A 20429-nucleotide genomic window follows, 5' to 3' on the forward strand; every position below is an offset into this window, starting at 1 on the left:
GCCTCCGGGCTTTCCCCATTCAGTTTGCAGGGGTGACTTTCTGCCCAGGACAAGCAGCCCAGGAAACAGACTGATTAACCCTCTTCGCTTTGAGCATCCCGAGGGCTGTGCTTGAAAAGTCTTGAAGCCAATAAATATGAGCAGCTCAAGTCTGTGGACTAGGTTAGTCCAGAGATGGCATTCGTCACAGTGACGTGGCCCCTGGGGAGAAAGGACAAGGACATTCCACTTTAAAGGAAACAGGACATAATCAATCTCTGTCCACCTGTGGAGGGGCTGGGCGGCAGAATCAATGAAAGCAGAGGCTCCCCGGTGCAGCTGCTAAGAACACAGCTGTCCTGTGCCTCAGATCTGAGTCCTGGATCTTACTATGTGACATCTGGTGTGATGGTTAATTTTATGTGTGACTTGTCTGGGCCACAGACTGAGATACTTGGTTGAACATTATCTTGGATGATCTGGGAGGGTGACTGTTTTTAATGATACTGACATTTAAATCAGTGGACTTTGGGGCGCCTGGTGAAGCATCCAGCTTTTTTTTTTTTTTTTAATTTTTTTTAATGTTTTATTTATTTCTGAGAGAGAGAGAGAGAGAGAGACAGCGTGAGCAGGGGAGGGTCAGAGAGAGAGGGAGACACAGAATCCGAAGCAGTGAAGCATCCAGCTTTGGCTCAGATCACCATCTCACCATTCGTGAGTTGGAGTCTGACTGCGACTCAGATCATGATCTCACCATTTGTAAATTCGAGCCCCACATCGGGCTCTGTGCTGACAGCTCAGAGCCTGGAGCCTGTTTCGGATTCTGTGTCTCCGTCTCTCTCTGCTCCTCCCCCACTGGCACTTGCTCTCTCTCTCTCTCAAAAATAAATATTTAAAAAAAATTTTAAATAAATAAATCAAAGGGCTTTGAGTAAAACAGACTGCCCTCCAAAATGTGGGTGGGCTTCATCTAATCAGTTGAAGTCCTGAATGGAATAAGACTGAACCCCTCCCTAAACAAGAAAGAGCTCTGTCTCGGGTAGACGTGGACTTGACCTGCAGCAGTGCCTCTGGCCTGGGTCTCTAGCCTGCTGGTCTTCCCTGCAGATTCGGGACTTGCCAGTCTCCTAAGGTACATCTCTATCTACACATGCATATAAATCGTACTGATTCTGTTTCTCGAAACGATCCAGGCTAACACCCTGAGCAAGCTTCCTTATGCCTCAGTGAAACTGACACTCAGTCCACCGGTCACCGGTGAGGCAGTGTGGTCGATGGGTAGGGGCATGGACCCTGGTGCCAGCTGGCCTGATTCCCCTCCTTCCACAGCAGTGACCTTGAGCAAATTCCCGAACCCCTTTGTGTCTCACGCTCTGCAAACGGGGCAGGTAACCGTGGGAACGCCCTCGCGGGGTTAGTGTGGGCCCTGAATGAGCTAGTGCGCATGCGTGCTGGCCGGCTGCGCCGCACCGACCACGACCACGCGGGGTAAGGCGGCCCCGGGGCGCGCGGGGACTGAGATTGCGCATGAAACCACGAAACGTGGCGGGGAGCACGGGAAGGCAGCAGGCTCCCTGCAAGACCGCGGCACCTGTCAGATGGCATTGTCAACATTTGTTTGTAAATTGGGGAGATCTGAGTCACCGGATGAGCATCAACGTAACTCAGTCCATGGACGTCTAAAATACTTTTTAAAATAGGAAGTTACTGGGGCGCCTGGGTGGCTTAGTCGGTTAAACGTCCGACTTTCGCTCAGGTCATGATCTCGCGGTTCGTGGGTTCGAGCCCCGCGTCGGGCTCTGTGCTGACTGCCAGCTCAGAGCCTGGAGCCTGTTTCAGTCTGTGACTCCCTCTCTCTCTGACCCTCCCCTGCTCACGCTGTCTCTCTCTCTCTCTCCTAGAAATAAATAAAAATATTTTTTTAAAAAATAGGAGCTTCCTTTTCCAGGGGGTCAGGTGGCTGGCAACCTTAGTCACGTGGAACCTGCTGGCATCTGCAGGAATTGGGAGCTCCTAGGGAAAGACCCGGCAGGGGGAGCGGGGAGCGCACAAGCCAAAGTCAGAGAACTGCTTCTTCCGGAAGAGTCACGGAAGGTTTTCAGGTCCCCGGGCCTCCAGGCTGCTGGATCAGCGTTGTGCAAAATAAAGCATCGGAGAATTAATGGACTCTCAGCCCCCTTGGGGTTTCATTTGTTCAGCTTTAGAATCCTGATACCCAGCCCAGTGCTTGTCTTCTGGGAAGGCCTTACACTTCTGTTGAATTGCATGTAATAGCAAGAAGTTAATATCAAATGCAGGGGACTTGATGGATCTTGAAAACTGAAAGAATTTTAAATAGAACAGCCTAGGGCCATCTATTGGCCTATTCTAGGGCCATTTATGAAGCACTAATCAGTTCTCCCCGTTGTCTATCGCCATCAAGGGCATCCATGCATCATATATAAGTTTTGGAACGCATATTTTGATTAATATTTTCTATTCAAAGAGGCAGGGAGGTATAAAAACTCAGCCATATGAGAACATTTCTAAGTATTAAGCTCTCGGTTTACTTTATTTTATAAGCATTTATTTTATTTTGAGAGAGAGAGCGAGAGAGCGCGCTCGCACGAGGTGGGGGAGGGGCAGAGGGAAAGAGAGAGACTCTTAAGCAGGCTCCACCCTCAGCGTGGAGCCTGACTTGGGGCTTGCTCACATGACTCTGGGATCATGATCTGAGCCAAAACCAAGAGTTGGAGGCTTAACTGACAAGGCCGCCCAGGTGCCTCTATTTTATAAGCATTTATTGACTGCCTGACTGCTTCTAGTAGCAGATGAAGGGCAGATGAGGTTTAGAATGTGCTTTCAGCCTGAGGGAGCTGGGTTCCGTAGCTCACGGTATATATCGGTATACAAATAAGAAGTCAGCTGGTATCAAGATTCACAGGTGGGTGAGATCATTGTGGGCTATAGAAATAAGGGAAGAGCCTCTTAGCGGAGGTGACACTTGAATTACATCACGATGAGTTTGTAGGTGTCTCGAAGACAAAATCAACACCCAGTTTTGAATGAATCAAGCCACCAAGGTGCGACAGACGGCAGTGAGAATGTATCTCAAAAGGATGGGTTGGTCCGTGTACCTGTGCTGAACGGCCTCCGTGGGTTTCCTCCTACCTTACCCCCCACGTTACACAACAGTTCACACATCTTAACCCAGACCATGCCAGTGGTGCTGTCGGAGGGTGCGCCCTGGGCAGCTCCGGTCCCCGAGAAGCCTGCCCAGTTCAGGGGTGAGGCAGAGAGAAGCCGGACTCTGCTCTCATAACTTTACCTCCTGGGAAGTGGGGGAGAAATTCTGTTGCCTGTGGGAATACCAGGAGCAGGGAATAAACTTCTCCTTGCAAAGCTCGTAAATCATGGCCGGCTGGAAGGTAGGTTGGCGTGGAAGCCGGTAGCAGAAGCAGTGAAGGCTGAAGGGTATGTTAAGGCCACCACCCTCATCAACATGTCAACAGGGAGAGGACAGCCGCACCTTAGGAACAATAGCAGTACCAGAACTCTCTGGGGCCATCGTGTGTTTCCTTCACATGCATCGAGCCATTTAACCCTCTCAGGATTTGCCTGACCAGGTAGAAGAGTGAGAGGCTGTGGATGAGATCATATCCCTGAGACATTTGTCATCCAGCAAAAAATGATTGTTTTTGAGGCAGACGGGTCTGGGTTCGAATCCAGATTCTTTCATGAGGTGAACCGCATCAGGCGAGTTGTGTAACCTCCTTGAATTTCACCTTTTGATCTCTAAATGGGAAAACAAACATGAGTCTCAGATTTGTTGGGAGGTCTCAGGGAGATGATGCCCGAGGTATACTCCCTGTGAGGGCGTCTGGGTGGGGAGGCATCTTGTCAAGTCAGACTCTGAGGGAAACTTCTGGGGGGGCATGAGGTCACCATTCTGCCCCCACCCCTCTCTTCTCTGGTGTTTTCTGTCATCCGTCACTTTGGTTTCTCCCAGCTGGGAGCTGTCAGAAAAGCACAGAAGGGTGGGCAAAGGCAGTTTTCATCCTCCAAGCTTGTCATCTTCAGCTTTTGTGGGTGCTCAGTTCTGTTTTCTCAGGAAAGATTAAAAAAAAAAAAAAACCTTCACAAACAAAGACATCAGAAACAACCCTACTTCTTCAAGGCAGAATTTCAGAAGACAGAGGAAACCAGACCTCTGTCCAACTGAGAGCCGTGTCTGTATGTTGGGTTATATGTGTTTGTTCTCAAAGAATCGGGGCCGAACAAGGATGCTTAGGGGACCCTCGGGGTTGGCTGGCCACCTGCCCTTAAGCACCACCATGCTTTCTTTTAGGCTCCATCACTGAAGACAGTATGGTGTCTTTGAGAAGCAGAGCGGGGAGTGGTCCCTGGGGAATGCGCACGTATGGAGCATGGCTGAAGCAATCCCCGACCCTTGACTGCTCGACAGAATTCATCCATGAACATAGGCCCTCTTCTCCTCAGTTCTGGCATAGGGTCGGCACCAATCAATGACGCCATGGTTCTCCATTAGCTTCCTGAAGTTAGGGGCTGCCCTGACTTTTGGTTCACCACCGTATCCCTATAACTTTCCCCCCCATTAGGTTGGATTCTCCCAGAAGCAGAGCCAGAGTCAAGGGTTCAGGTGCAAATGATTTATTAAGAAAGTTCTTCTGGATGGGGCTCCTGGGTGGCTCGGTTGATTGAGCGTCTGACTTCAGCTCAGGGCATGATCTCTCAGTTCATGAATTCAAGGTCCGCATCAGACTAGCTGTGGTCAGTTAAGGGCTTGCTTCAGATCCTCTGTCCTCCTCTCTCTGCCCCTCCCCAGCTTATGCTTTCTCAAAAATAAATGAACATTAAAGAAAAAAAAAAAGTTCTCCAGAAAGTTTCAGTTAGGGGGTGTGGGAAGGGGCAGGAAGAGCGAGGCCCTGCACTGTGAGCTGGGTATAACCCCTACCTGTCTGGTCTTGAGTGGTGCGTTGTCACATCTCAGAGCTTGTCCTGCCCCTGGTGAACGTACAGGCTTTTTTTTTAATTTTTCAATGTTTATTTATTTTTGAGAGAAACAGAGTGTGAACAGGGGACGGGCAGAGAGAGAGGGAGACAAAGAATCGGAAGCAGACTCCAGGCTCTGAGCTATTAGCACAGAGCCTGACGTGGGGCTCTAACTCATGAACCACGAGATCATGACCTGAGCCGAAGACCGATGCTTTATGGACTGAGCCACCCATGTGCCCCAAAGATACAGGCTTTTTAATTCCCTCACTGGTCAGTCATTGGCTACGGGGCAGAGGGGTGGGCTCCAGCTCTTCCAGAAATCCATGGCAGGAAGCCTGCGAAGGTCGCGGGGGCAAACCCCTTGCAGCAAAGCATTTGTGGGGTGGGAGATGACGAGTGCCAAGGGGCTCTGGGCTGGGCAACGAAGATGCCCTCTGTGCTTTCCTCCAACCCCAGGTCTGAGTAAGAGATTAGTGACAAGAGATTAGTGTAAGCCTGCATCCATTTTCCTACGGAGTCCCCTCACCTGGACAGAAAGAGACTTTCACAGCCATGGTCTGGGTGGGAAGCATCAGGGACGGTTATCCTGGGATTGGGGGCCGTCACCCCAGCTGGCAGCAAGGTGTCCCCGGTCTGGCCTTCCCTGCAGCCTGTAGGGCTCCTGTGTGTGGAGGCAACCAGAAGACTAGGATCCGGTGCTCCTGGGTCTCTGGTGTGATGCTCATTTACAATTGTAAAAGCAGTACATGAGAATAAAAAAGAAAATTCAACAGTGCGGAATGGGATGAAATGAAAAAAGTCTCCCATCGCCACTATGCCATCTCTAGGTGAAGGTCTGTGCCTCCTGCGGCAGAAATAACGTTTAACCATTCTGCTTTTATTTCTTCTGATTGTTTATCACCCAATTTTATACGTATATATGGATGCGTTACTGTAATTGTATAGATACTATTTTTTCAGGACACTTGAAACTGTATTTGCATTATTCTGTATAACAAAAATAAAGGATCTAGTCTATTTGCTCTATTATCCACTTTCTCTTCCCTCTTAGTTTTCTCCATGTTTTACTGTCACCTATGGATTGGTTACAGGTAGACTGACTGTAAATAGCAATGTGAGCCTTGGGCTCTTTAATTTCTCAGGCTCCTTCTAAAGCCCTGAGCCTAATTTTCAACTTGCAGTTTTGCACTCATTTTGTTACAAAGATGGTCCCCGAGTTCTGTAAGCTCCTGTCCCTCAGCATCTGAATCTGCTCCATTAACTTTATAATGTCAAAAATGTAATATATACATATAGACACACACACGTGTGTATGTATACATATATAGCAAGTATAAACTATACTAATGAGATGTAATCCCCAGACCGTAGCAAGGATGCTAATAAGTTCTATTCCTTATTTTATCAATTTTCAATTGTGCCTGTAGACTCTCATTATGGAAATACTTCGCCCCCACTGCTTTGCCCTGCAGCTGCAAGTCTGACTTCTGTCAGCTCGATCACAATCAATTCTCCTTATTAAATGTAAGGAAGGTGTCTGTGCTTTGTCCATGGCTTTATTCTAGAATCTTTAAACCAACACAGTTATTGTGTTTCTAGGAATATAATGTCCTATAAAGCCAAGTAGTTTGGTTGGAGAAGCACCAGCTGTGAAAGTAGCCAGTTGGGGGAAAGGGTTCTGGCCTTAGTTTGAGGTCTGGCTCTTTCCTTTACTGGCTGTGTGCCTTCCACAAGTCACTTCTCCTCCCATGCCTCAGTTTCCCCATCTTCAAAATAGGAAGTGACTGCGTCCACCTCACTGGGTTGTAAGACTTGTGTGTGTGAGTGCGTGTGTCTTTGTGAATGTGTGTGTGTGTCTCTGTGTGTGCGAGTGTGTGTGAGTGTCTGTGTGAGTGTGTGTGCATGCACACGGGTGCTCAGCAGGCTGTTCAGCGTGTAGGGATCGTTCCACACACTCACTATAGTCACAGTGGCATATTATAGGTGTCATAGCCTCTGCATCTGATTCTGCTCAAATTCTCTTTGCTCTCAGTTCTGGGAGGCATTCTCCACTTCCTCCTCCAGCCTTTCATTGAATTTATTATTTTGGCAATGATTTTTCATTTCCAGGAACTCTTCCATATTCTTAAAAAATTTTTTTAATGTTTTATTTATTTCTAAGAGAGAGTGAGACAGCGTGAGCAGAGGAGAGTCAGAGAGAGAGGGAGACACAGAATCTGAAACAGGCTCCAGGCTCTGAGCTGGCTGTCAGCACAGAGCCTGACGCGGGACTTGAACCCACGAACCATGAGATCATGACCTGAGCCAGAGTCAGACACTTAACCAACTGAGCTACCCAGGCACCCCAAACTCTTCCATATTCTTCCCTTATTTTCAGAATAGCTTGTTCTCGCGCTCTATGGCTGTGATACCATCTCACACCTCTCTAAAGATATGAATTCAAACTTTCAAGGGTCTCTTCTCTTCTCCGAATGGGCTGTTTCCTTTGGGCGGGGAGCTCTGTGTTTATCCCACTCCCCCCCTACCATAGTAATGTTTTCCCCAAGGTCTGCTGATCACCACCTGTCCTGCTTTATCAATGAAGGACCGACCTGATGGATAGAGGGAGCTCCACAGTTTTCTGTTGGGTGTGTGTGACTGTGTTTGATCTTTCAGCTTCCCCCACGGAGGGAACGTTGATGTGGCTTTCACCTGTGGGTTTTCACCTGTCGGCCAGCAGCTTGACGTCAGTCTGTATGCACTGGTACAGACAGACAGAGTGCCCTTCCTCCCAAAGGTAAACTCTACCCTAAGCACCAGTTATCTGCAATTAGGAGGTTTACCCTCCTTGGACTTTTCTGTTTCTTTAGAAAGTGGAACCCCAATTTCAGTTTGGAAAAAAATGCAGCAATTAGTGGGGTGGGTGTAGAGGTAACAGTGCTGGGGGCGCTGATATCCAGCTCTTTTGTAAACATGTGTTTAAAAAATTTTTTTAATGTTTTTTTTAAATTTATTTCTAGGAGAGAGAGAGAGACAGTGCGAGCAGGGGAGGGTCAGAGAGACAGGGAGTCACAGACTGAAACAGGCTCCAGGCTCTGAGCTGGCAGTCAGCACAGAGCCCGACGCGGGGCTCGAACCCATGAACCGCGAGATCATGACCTAAGAGAAAGTCGGACGCTTAACCGACTAAGCCACCCAGGCGCCCCTGGGTTTAAAAAATTTTAAACATTTTTAAATGTTTATTTATTTTTGAGAGAGAGAGAGAGAGAGTGCTAGCAGGGGATGGCAGAGAGAGGGAGACACAGAATCCAAAGCAGGCACCAGGTTCTGAGCTGTCAGCACAGAGCCTGACGTGGGGCTGAAACCTATGAACCATGAGATCATGACCTGAGCTGAAGTCAGACTCTAAACCAACTGAACCACCCAGATGCCCTAAACATTTTTTTAAATAATGATTTTAGATTTATAGAAGAGCTTCAATAATAACATAAAAGGGCTCCTGTATGTCATCCATTTACCTCTTCCTAATGTCAACATCTTACATACACATGCAGCATTTGTTAAACTAAGAAATTAGCATCAGTACATTACCATTAACTAGACTATAGGCTTTTTTTTTTATCTCACCAATTTTTCCTCTAATGTCCTTTCCATTCTGTGAGCCACCTGAGGACACCCCATTTCATGTAGTTGTCATATGTCTTTCGTGTCCTGCGATCTGTGACATTTCCCCATTTCTCATGGCCACGATACTTCGGTGGGCAATGGTCAGGCATGTCGTAGAATGCTCCTCAGTTGTGGTTTGTCTCATGTTGTTTTTGTTTTTGTTTTTAATGACTAGACTGGTGTGGGGAATAAGTTTAGCAATTTTCTGAGCTTGCACCAGTGGGTTATCAAGGTTTAGGATGAAAGCATCCAAGATTAGGTAAACAGGGCAAAAGCATCCCCAGCATAGTACAAAAGCAGAAAGCGGCTGTCATAGGACGGAAGGTTCAGAATAGGTAAAAATGCAAACGGGGCTTTAGACTGCACCAGGGTGAAGTTGCCTGGAGCAGAGCTAATTAGCTAAAGAAAGGTGCCTTGTAGAGCTTGAGGTAGCATGCTCTATCTGCCTTATCCCCTAGGCAACTTAAGATAAACAGATGTGGCACCTTGCGCCTGCCGTAAACAGTCATCTGCTCGGTGCTGAGATTTTGTTTTGTATTGACCTAAACCCACACACCGGATATCTTTGAAATCCCCTTTCTCTCACACACATGAATTAATGTTCACTGTTTCATTGTCTCTTTCTGAGCATCTATCACATTTGTAAGCCTTCTGATCCTATTAAAAACTGAGCAAAGACACTTACTCGGAGCTCTTGTCTCCTCCTGGACATTAGCCTCTCTCACGTTTAATTCTGCATCTGCTCCCTTGCTGGACAAGAGAGAACTCTAGACTCAAAGTCTGAGACAGGCTGGAGTCATGGATTTGGGGGAAGTATTGCATGAGGATGAAGTGCCCTTCTCGTCACATCCTGTCGGTATGACCTGATATCAAAGTGACTTTTTGCGGGTGTTCTTTGATCACCTGGTGTGGGTGGCATCTGTCAGGTTTCTCCTGCACCACATCACCGTCTTTCCCTTTCCATGCCCTCTCTGTTAGAAGTGAGTCTCTAGGTCCCAGGGCACCAGGCTCCAGGATAACGGCCATGCTTGCCCATAACCTACACTTGGCTGCTTGCTCTTCATTAGGGGAAAATTGCAGCCAACTTTGGTGCATTCTCTAGGCTTTGGGCTTGGGGGATGAGAATGTCAAGGCAACCTCTTTCTCCAACTTGTTTTTAGAATTGGGGATGTATAAGGGCACTTTTTCAATTCATCATATGGAAAGCTACTCTGTGATTTGGGGAAATGCCCTACAATGGGATTTCTCTGGGTCCCAGTTTGCTCCATTTGAAAAAGGGTTAATGCTTCTGGCCTTGTAGTGATCTGAGGATCAAGTGGGACAATCTAGGCAGGGTGGCTGGCCTGGGGCCTGGCAGGTGGTAGATTCTCAGCAGATGCTGGTTCCCCATTGCCCCCAAACATCAGCTGCCCCAGATGTCAGCACTGTCTGTGACCTTTAACATTTTATAGTCCTGCAATTTACAGTCACCACAGAGGACAAACAACTATGAGCTAGTTCTTTTCATAGGATAGAATTTTTAAAATCTTTTTAAATGTTCATTTATTTATTTTGAGAAAGAGGAGAGAGAGAGAGAGAGAGAGAGAGAGAGAGAGAGAGAGAATCCCAAGCAGACTCTGAGCTGCCAGCACAAAGCCTGATGCAGGGTTTCAACCTATGAACCATGAGATCATGACCTGGGCTGAAATCAAGAGTTGGATGCTCCATTGACCAGCCATCCCGGTGCCCCTCATAGGATAGAATTTTAAGATGGAAGAATGAAATATGAGATCACTATTTCTGCCAGAAAGTTCTGGGGCACCTGGGTGGCTCAGTTGGTTAAGCTTCCAACTTCGACTCAGGTCATGATCTCACAGCTTGTGAGTTCAAGCCCGGCATTGGGCTCTGTGCTGACAGCTCAGAGCCTGGAGTCCTCTTTGGATTCTGGATCTCCCTCTCTTTATGCCCCTCCCCAGCTTGTGCTCTGTCTCTCAAAAATGAATAAATGTTAAAAAAAAAAAAAAAGAAAGTTCTGTGTGGGACTATCACTAATATCTCAAATCCAGTGAAATTTGGGTTTCCCTTTGCTAAGAGCCATGTGCTTAGTCAAAATCCATTTTTCCCTTCCTCTTTCCTAATGGACTCTGTGTCACTCACTGCTTCATCACACAGAGAAAAGTTACCCCATCTGCAGCTTACTGCAGCCTAAATCACTCATAGCCCTTCCTTCACCCATGCTAATGCTTGGTCCAGGATGGGCATGAGACAAAATTTTGACCAACGAGCCATTAGGGAAAGTTTGGGGGATTCTGGGAAAGATTTATCTTCTCTCAGAGAAAGCTCCAGAAACATAGGATCACCCTACCTCCCTGAATGCTCTTGTGTCTGGTATGACGTGCACAGCTGTGGGGTCACCAGCCTGAAGATGATGGCAGCACATTAGGGATATCCTTGTAGAAGGTGGGTGAAACCTGGACCTTCAATGGCATTGTCAGTCTGTGGACCATTCTGTGCCAGGAATTTCCCTTCCCCTGGACTCACTGTTAAGGATAGTACTTTTTTGTGTGTCAGGTTGTTAAAGTTGGGTTTCCTGTTGCTCATAGCAGAAAGCAAGCAAACTCGTATAGTTCTAGAAAAATCCTCCTGCAAACAAGCGGCCTTTAAAAACTACCTTTCCAAAGACTCTTAGAGATGTCCTTTACACGTGCCTGATATGTGTATCCCAGAGAGAGAGTGTGCTCGTGTGTGTGCACTGACACGTGTGTCTGAGGGGCAGGTTACAGAGTGGTGGGCGGCTCAGCAGCAAGAGAAGAAGGTAAGAATGAGTGCAACCCAAAGTGTCCAGAGGAAGGAGAGGAGAGGGTAATTTTCACTGAGTGTGCATTGCACGCCAGGCCACAGGAGCAACATATACATGACTTAGTATAATCACCATGATGGCTCTCTGAGGGTGAGGGTTAGACTCAGAGATTTCAAGTGTCTTGAAATATGACCCCAAAGTCTGCTCCATTCCTTTGGCACCCAATCCAGTCCTTCAAGTCCCCCAGAAATGTCCCAACTCCATCCATGTTTCCCCATCTCCAGGACTAACACCTTGACCCAAGCTGCAGTGTCTCTCCTGGACTGCTGCCCATCCATTAACTGCCACCCTTGCGCTCATTCCCCATGGTCTCTTGACTGCACAGCCGACCCCCTCCCCCGTCTCAAACAGTTCAAGGGCAACTCATCGCACAAACCCAAACTCCTTCCTGTGGCTCCCCAGCACTTCCGTGATCTGGTCCTGTCTCTGCAGCCTTATCTTGTACCACTTTGCACTGCACCCACCAAGCCCCAGGCTCCTTGGCCTCTTTACTTTTCTTGGAATGACCCAGATAATTCTTACTTCAGCATCTTTGTCCAGTTGGTTCTCTTTGCCTGGAATACTTCATCATCCATCATCTCTTTGCATGGCTGATGTCTTTTGTTTTGTTGTTTCATGTATTTATTTTGAAAGAGAAAGAGTGGGGGTGGGGGATGAGTGGGGAAGGGGCAGAGAGAATTCCAAGGATGCTCCATATCGCCAGCACAGAGCCTGAAGCGGGGCTTGAACTCACCAACTGTGAGATCATGATCTGAGCCCAAACCAAGAGCCAGACGCTCAACCGACTGAGCCATCCAGGTGTCCTTTGGCTGATTTTGGCTTTTTTAACCTGCAGATGCTGACACTGGAGGCTTTCACTGAGCACACCAGGATACCTCCTCCATGTGGCACCCTGTTAACTGCATTGCTTACCCTCATCTCAATTTGAATTATTTTGATTACTTACTGTTTCCTTGACTGACTCCTCCACTGAGGATATTGACTCCATGAGGTCCATGAGGTCCAGGAACTTATCACCACTGAGTCTCCAGTACTCAGGACAATGTCTAGCACATGTTGGTTTCTCAATAAGAGTTTACTGATTGAAAGAGCAAATGTGCAAGAGCTCTACATTTATTTCTTGTTCCTCTATTCTACAAAGGTTTTGAGGTAGCTCATATGGAAGAAACCCAATCACATAAAAATATACTTGAGACATAGCAAAAATGTTAAATTAGATTATAAGATCAACACCAGATAATCAGCCCCATGCAGTTATTAAAAACAAGCCTATTCTTGGCTCCTGGGTCCCTATTAGCTAAATAAAGCCATTAGTAGACTTCAAGGTGTTCTAATCTCTCCTTTGTGCTCATGCAGCCTCACCTGACTGGTCCAGGAGTCTCTGATCTGAGCTGGACCAGTCAAACTCTCTCGCTGGGGAACTTGTACCAAGGGATACAGAGGATTCAGACAGGTGGCCATGGGCTCCCAAATTGTGAGATGATGAAGCCTTGGGGTGATAAAATAGCTGGAAAAGCAAGTGTGCAAAGGAGGGCAAGAGCACAGCATGTGGATGTGGAGATGGAGCTGAGGGAGGAGCTTCTGCAGCTTCAGAGAGCAAAGTGGCAACTGTGGCTCCAGCCGACACCCCAGTGCCCCCGAGGTCATCTGAAGTGCTCCAGATGGAATCAGTGGGATTCCTCTTGGTCTTTCTGACAAATCTGCTTTTCCTTTAGCTTCTAAGTCTCTGTTCTTGATAATCATTGTTCTGAGACCAGGACTGATAAGAGGCAATAGCACTGAACCAGTCAGAATAGACTAGGTTGTGTGGCAGTAACAAATATCCCCCAAATCTCAGTGGCTTGAAACAGCAAAGACCTTCATATGCCACACATCCATCATGGGTTGAATGCTACTCTGCTACACGTCTCCACTCCGAGACCCAGGCTGACGAAGTAGCCTATAGCTGAATTATTACCAGTCACTGTGGCAACCACTCAGTGGATTATAAGTGTTGGGAAAGAGGAAATCACCTATTACAGCAGTGTCATTTCCTGCTTAAGCCACATTGAATTATTTGCTCTTCTTGGAAGGTGGCCAGATTTCTTTGATACCTTTGGGACTTTGCAAAAGAAGACCTTAGCAACAACCTACAGGATGTGGAACTAATTCTTCCAGAGGTATAGACATAAAACATAATACAAAAAAGCAGGTCCACCATTACATTCTCGTTGTGACCTCGAAGAGTGGTAAGTAGGTGAGAGTGGGGGAGTTCTATCAAAAGTGATGTGGAGAAAGCTAGTGAACAAAATTTGGCCCTATTTGATTTTGGTCTCTGATAGAGTATGACTGTCCAAAGGGGATTTTCACATACCCTCCTCTGTTAGGTATGGCTGTGATCAAACCCTTCCCATTTCCCCTACAATGAAAGAGGAATTTCTCTTCTGAATGGTTAGAATCTGAGTCACTGATGGGGCCACTATTACTAACGGCTGGAGCTGCTGTGCTTGGCATTCTTGAATTGGATGGTGCCAAGGTCAACATTTGAGAAGAATAGAGGGCCTTGCTAAGACCCTGATCCTGGTCTTCTTGCTTCAACTTGAGCTCTGCACAGAGCTCTGCACTGGGGCTTTGGTGTTGATATGGTCACTTGTTCACTGATTCCTATTTTGCTATTGTTTCATGAGCTTCTTTGAGAACCTGTTATGATGGGGATTGGGGACACCGTGAAGGGCTGTCAGCACAGCAGGATTTAGGTATTTCTCACCCTGCCCATAACATCATCTGCGAGCGTCCCAGTTTTACCCTTAATTGTTGAGAATTGGCTAAATGTGACATGTGAAGTTAAGTTTTATTAGGAAATGCCATTGAGTTAAATATAGAACATGTTCAAATAGCTTCCTAGAATCAGGACGAAACAAAATGGCGGCATTGGCGCCTGTGAAGGGTCTGTGTGTAATGTGTCACTCTTGCTGCAGAGAGGAAAGTAATAGAAAGTGTGTATTTGGGGCGTGGGGAATCAACACGGAGTGCAGAGACACTGAGAGGGAAATCCATTAATCATGTTTGTCCGTGCTTACCCAAGAAGAAAAAGCTATGCGTGCTTTGTGACAGTCAGTAATTAAACACGAGAGGCCTCATCATGATTTCCTGCTCCCGGTAGGAAGAGGAAATGGTGAGAGACACGGTGCATGGGCTGAATCATCAGAGTGATAGGCATTTGCTAAACGTGGTCAGAGCTGGGCACTGAGGTGGGAGTATTTACACTCCTTCCACATCCACTGAAAACCTGCCTAAAGGCCATTCTGTGCTGGGGGCCAACTGAGCACAGCCTACCCGGTTGGAGTTCGGAACCTGGAGTGGACAGGCGGGTTTGGGACAAGATACTGTAATATCTGCCAGTAAACAGGAAGGGATTCACACCATCCAGCTTTGGTGTATTATTACTCTAAATACACACCATTTTACTCACTGGCACAAGAAGCCTACACTATATTTCCATGGAGGTAAGGAAACCTTGCTGTCACCACCAGTCTCCAGCTTGTCCTTTTATGCCTAGATTGCAAATCACAATCTGAATGCAAATTCTTGCTTCGGAGCAAATTTGTCTAATTAGATTGCTTGCTCACCAGTATCCGGATGGGCTACATACCTTGGGAATGGGGATTTGAATGAGGGAGAAGGGAAAACTTTTGGAACTTGGAACTCAGGAGAGATGGCTCTGAGGGGGCGGTAGGAGCTGGGCACTCCATTGGGTGGGGGAGGGGGGTAGAGAAGGGCAGCTTCTGGGGATGCCCTGGAAAGTGGAGAGAAAAACACCCCAGGAAGTGCAGTGGGGTCAGATGGGAGACAGGAGAATGCCAAAAGCACAGCTTCACCCGCCCCACCCCAATTAGTGTTGGGTTTGCTCTTAGGTCATTCGTTCCAAAATTACTGATTACCTCTGGGGCGCCTGGGTGGCTTAGTCGGTTAAGCGTCCGACTTTCGCTTAGGTCATGATCTCGCGGTTCGTGGGTTCGAGCCCTGCGTCAGGCTCTGTGCTGACTGCCAGCTCAGAGCCTGGAGCCTATTTCAGAGTCTGTGTCTCCCTCTCTCTCTGACCCTCCCCTGCTCACGCTGTCTCTCATAGAAATAAATAAAAATATTAAAAAAAAAAACAAAAAACAAAAAACAAAATTACTGACTACCTCCTACAAACCCAGCAGAGTTGGGGCTGGAATATGGAGGGTGGGACATAGGCACAGCCACAAGACTTGGCCTCTCTTAGAGGCTTGAAGGCAAGGAGATGAGGCATGGGCAAAAGTAGCCTCATTGTACAATTAATGGCCATCAGAGCCAAGGGAAAGTAAGTGAAAATGCATGAGCAAGCTCATGGAAGAGGTTACGTCTGGTTTGGGTTAGTACAGTCAGGAGACCAGAAGGCATCATGGAAGGGGTAGAATTGACCCTGGAGAGGCATGTATTTTGATGTGCAGAGACGGGAGTTGATAGGCATCCCAGGTAGGGATGACAGGGTGGGCAAAAGCAGGGAGCCAGGTGGAAAACTTTCTGTATTTTTTTTTCTAATAAATGGATTGCACCTTTATAGTGTAAAATAATTTTACACGATATAGTAAATAGTAATCATCATAATTTAATTTACACTATCTAGTGTAATTTACACTATGCAGTAAATAGTAATCATCATTATAATATAAATTGTGATCAAGTTCGATTTTATTGTGAGTAAAGCAAACACATCACCAACTTGGTGTCCTTCCCTTCTTGTCTCTATGTCTCTAATTCAACTAGAGCCTTTGACTCTAAGAGGAACACGGCCCCTCCCACCCAACCCAGAATAAGAACAAAGTTGTAAGAAGGAATGTCCAAGAAATAGTTTATTCTGAACAAGAAACAACACCGACTTGAACACAGCCAGGAAATCTAACGTCTCTTGGGCTACCTCCAGCTCCTGCCCCCTAATTCATGAACTCAGCCCAGCAAGAAACCCTAAGTGCTGCCTGGGTCACAGTGAAGAGAGAAGCAGCCCGGTGATTTCCTGTAGGGAATAGGACAGTGCTGGCGGGGGACAGAGAATGACAAGTGTGCAAGATAAGTAGACTGATGGGGGCAACGTAATCGAGAAGTACGCTTGGTTCCAAGGAGGAAAATTATGAGCATTTCCTTTTTTAAAGTTAAAAATAGAAAACCACACCCTCCATTAAAACATCTCTTAAGATACCGAAGAGATGACGTGGACAGCCCCGAGGATGGATTGATGATGTAAAAAGTAAAAACCGGAAGTTGGAAGGAAAAATAAAAACACAGTGGAACGTTCACAGGGATGGACGGGGTTCCAAGACTCCAGGAAAAAAAGTTCAAGGAATCCAAGCCACCAAACATTTCTACGGAAAGTGACCTGCCAAATGAGCGACACGGGGGTTTCTGCGAACGATGATGGTGACGTGGACACGGCGTGCCTACCGTTCAGGGAGGGGGGCGTGCTGCGCACGTTACGCACAGAATGCTACCGAATCCCGTAACAGCCCTGCAAGGCTGGTCTCGTCATCTCCGCTGTGAAACAGGAAATGACACACAAGTGATTATGCAGTTTGCCTAAGGTCTTCCGGTTAGTAACCAGCAGGGCTGGGATCTGACCGCGCCGAAGTCCTGTCCCCGGCGCTGCGGCGTCTCCCCACCCAGAGGGCGAGAGCGCCCCCCGGACAGGTCCCACAGCTGCCTGTGCCTCGTGTGAGTCCACTGCCCTCCCAGACGGAACTTTCTGGTCGCCCATGCTTCTCATTCCTCAGTACAGAGCCACCTCATCAATGGCATTTGGGGACCCTCTTTTACAAATGCTGAGAGGCCACTTCACAGCCTTCACAGGAAAGACACCTAGAAGGGAGATGGGGACTCAGAATTTGGCCATGGGACTGGGTTTGGGGAGGGACTCTCAAAATGATGGTCAGCGACTTGACCTGCCATGCCAGTGTGGGGGGTGGGGCGGGGACCTGCTGGAATTACAGGTGGGAGGCAGTCTTCTGTGAATAAGGGCCGACATGCACCTGCAGCATCAACAGCATCCAGACCCAGGGGACCAGGCTGGTGTGTGGCCGCGCCACCTCAGAGGGTCCGAAAGACTGGCCTGCCAGGGAAGGCAAACGAAGACACTTCCGGTTTTGCTCCAGGATTTGGGAATGGTGTTCCCATGTTCACAAAGTTGGTGTGTGTGTGTTTGGGGTGGGAATCTAGTTGCTTTGTGAGATGGGAGTGCCCTTCAAATATCAAGGTTCTATTTTGCCCGTGTAAACAATTTCATAAATGTCACAGATGTTGCATGTCTCCTACCTATTTGGTTTCTCCCAATAACCTCGTAGAAGTGGGACAGAGAGCTGTTTTAACCCCTTTGGCAGATGCAGAAAACTGAGGCACAGGAAGGGCCAGGTTGTCCGAAGTCACGCGGAGAATCCGTCGGGCACCTGCGACCAGAACCCGGGCTGCCCAGCTCCAAGCCCAGGGCTCTCTGTGCATCGGGTGTTACCGCGGGCGAGACAGGGACCTTCGCGGCGCAGAGAGGGGCTTCCGGTGGGCGGGACCGGATGCGCGCAGTCCCTTCCGGCGGCCGCGGCGGCGGCTTAGCTGCTGCAGCCCCCGGAGCAGGCGCGGCCCGGGGCGTTGTTGTTGCGGCCGTCCTGCAGCTTGCCCTGCGCCTGGCTCCCAGCGCGGCCGTCCGTGTCCGGGAGCGCATTGCCCTGCCCCTGCTGCCTCCTCAGCCTGCAAACAAGCACAGCACACTCCTGAGTCGGGGGCACAGAACGCAGGGTGGCGGGAGGTCCTGGAGGCGCGTTGGGGCGAACAGGGCAACCGGGAAGCCCTCCGCCCGCGCCTTCCCCTGGCTTGGGCCACACGGCTGCTAGAGGCCCCGGGTGTGACCCCTGGAGCCAGGCGGGCCTGGGGTCCAAGCCTGGGTCAGGTGCACTCCGGTGAGATACTTAACACACAGAGCCTCGGGTTCCCTCTCTGTAAAACGGGGATAGTAATTCCTGCCTTAGGACTCCCTGCGAGGTCTACGGGAGATCACGGATGTGACTGGCTGGGCTCACACCCTCAGTGGGGTGATGAGCCCCGCACAGCATTCATTCACGCGTATGTGCTGAATGCCCACTGATGTACCAGCCACCGGGCCAGGGAGCAGGGGAGACCCTGGCCAGCAAAGTAGTCATCTTCTCTGTCCTCACGGAGTTTCCCATCTAAACGGAGCAATGGCCACGGATCAACTTATCCCCCAAATGCATATCCAAACAGACGAGCACTTGGCCTTCCAAAATGGCCCGTGACAAACTGTTAAGGGGGCGTGATTCTCAACATTGTGTGTCTGCACATGATTCTCACACTACATGTCTGGCTACCTGGTCGCCCTCCACAGGATCCTTCTCTTTGTGATTTGCAAGTTCAAGTTCATGCACTATCCCAGAGCTGTCACGCAGGCAAGAAATAAAATGGAGACCTTTAGGGAGGGAGGGAGAAGCCTGAGACCAGAAAGAACGCAGCTCTCCACACTTGCTACTCGGCCCCGTGGGTCAAGGTGCTGTCTTCTTCTGGGCCTCAGTTTCCCTCTCTAAACCTGGGATTGTACCATTCACTTGCCAGGAGGCTAAGGGACTCAGAGAGCATGTGTGTCAAATATCCACTATGGGACTGGAAATAATAATATTGCCACAATTCTCTTTTTAAATGTTTTATTTTTATTAACAAAATTTTTAATGTTTATTTATTTTTGAGTGTGAGAGAGACCTCTCATGAGCGTGGAGGTGCCGAAAGATAGGGAGACACAGAATCCAAAGCAGGCTCCAGGCTCTGAGCTGTCAGCACAGAGCCTGACTCAAGGCTGGTACTCATGAACCGTGAGATTGTCACCTGAGCCAAAGTCAGACACTCAACCGACTGAGCCACCTGGGTGCCCCATATTGCCACGATTCTCCTTGTTCTGAAGGATGCAGGTTTCAGCCTGAATGTACTTCTGAAATTGGTAGCTTCTGTCCAACAGAGTGCAGACCTATAAAAGATGTAAATGAAAGCCACCTCACTCAGCCAACATGCACATGACTACAACACAGTCCACGGCCTCGACAGGTCACGCTCGTGTGTGTGTGTGGGTGCACGCGTGTGCATGCATACATGTACACACGCTCAATGGGGTTTTCTAGTGTTTGCAACAATGTCAGGATTGGAGTGAGTTCTTCAGGTAATGCTGAGGTATCAGCAACAACACAACATTTTTAAGATGGAAAACTTGGTGGCCATTGCCTCCTACCCTTCGGCCACCTGTGGGGCTGAAGAGCGGGTGTGCTGTCTCTCTGCCCCTGTGGGTTGCAGCTGTCCAGCTGGCATTCCTGGGAAGGGTGGTTAGGGCCCGCATTCATCATCCTATTGAAGGAGGTGTCAGCAACCCAGAGGGTGGGGGGACAAAGTGGGTGGGGAAGGGGAGAGTCTAGTCTGAGGAGTGGGGGTGATCAGACTTCCTGGGCAGGGCTGGGAACTTCCCGGGAACCTTCCTCCCCTGTCCCTTCTCTTTCCTCCCCTCTATTTTAAGAGACTCTCTCAGGCACCTCTGGAAAGAAAATCAGATAAAGGGGCACCTGGGTGGCTTAGTCGGTTAAGCGTCCGACTTTCACTTAGGTCATGATCTCGCGGTTCGTGGGTTCGAGCCCCGCGTCGGGCTCTGTGCTGGCTGCCAGCTCAGAGCCTGGAGGCTGTTTGGGAGTCTGTGACTCCCTCTCTCTCTGACCCTCCCCTGCTCACGCTGTCTCTCTCTCTCCTAGAAATAAATTTAAAAAATTTTAAAAAAAAGAAAGAAAATCAGATAAAAACTAGGGGAAACTTGGAAACTCAAATGGCTAAGGAACTAAATGGGAGATGCCCACACTTCCAAAGCAGGACTATTTGGTTCACAATTGTAATGCCACGTAATTCTCTGGATGTATCACAAGACAAAGATGTATCTCATTAACAG

The 20429-nt window shown here is 48.4% G+C and overlaps 1 protein-coding gene across 1 annotated transcript in view; it reads right to left on the reverse strand.

Moving 5' to 3' along the window:
• Window positions 1-18051: 18051 nt before the first annotated feature.
• STK32B (serine/threonine kinase 32B) overlaps window positions 18052-20429 on the reverse strand; it is a gene marked incomplete at its 5' end in the record, with an annotated part of 114460 nt that continues 112082 nt past the window's right edge. The window contains one exon of the mRNA XM_039232111.1: window positions 18052-18190. Coding sequence (XP_039088042.1) covers window positions 18052-18190 — 139 coding nt within the window. The remainder of the gene's footprint in view (window positions 18191-20429) is intronic.

Source organism: Hyaena hyaena, unplaced genomic scaffold, assembly GCF_003009895.1.
Source record: "Hyaena hyaena isolate Hyena2069 unplaced genomic scaffold, ASM300989v1 scaffold_63, whole genome shotgun sequence".
Taxonomy (NCBI): domain Eukaryota; kingdom Metazoa; phylum Chordata; class Mammalia; order Carnivora; family Hyaenidae; genus Hyaena; species Hyaena hyaena.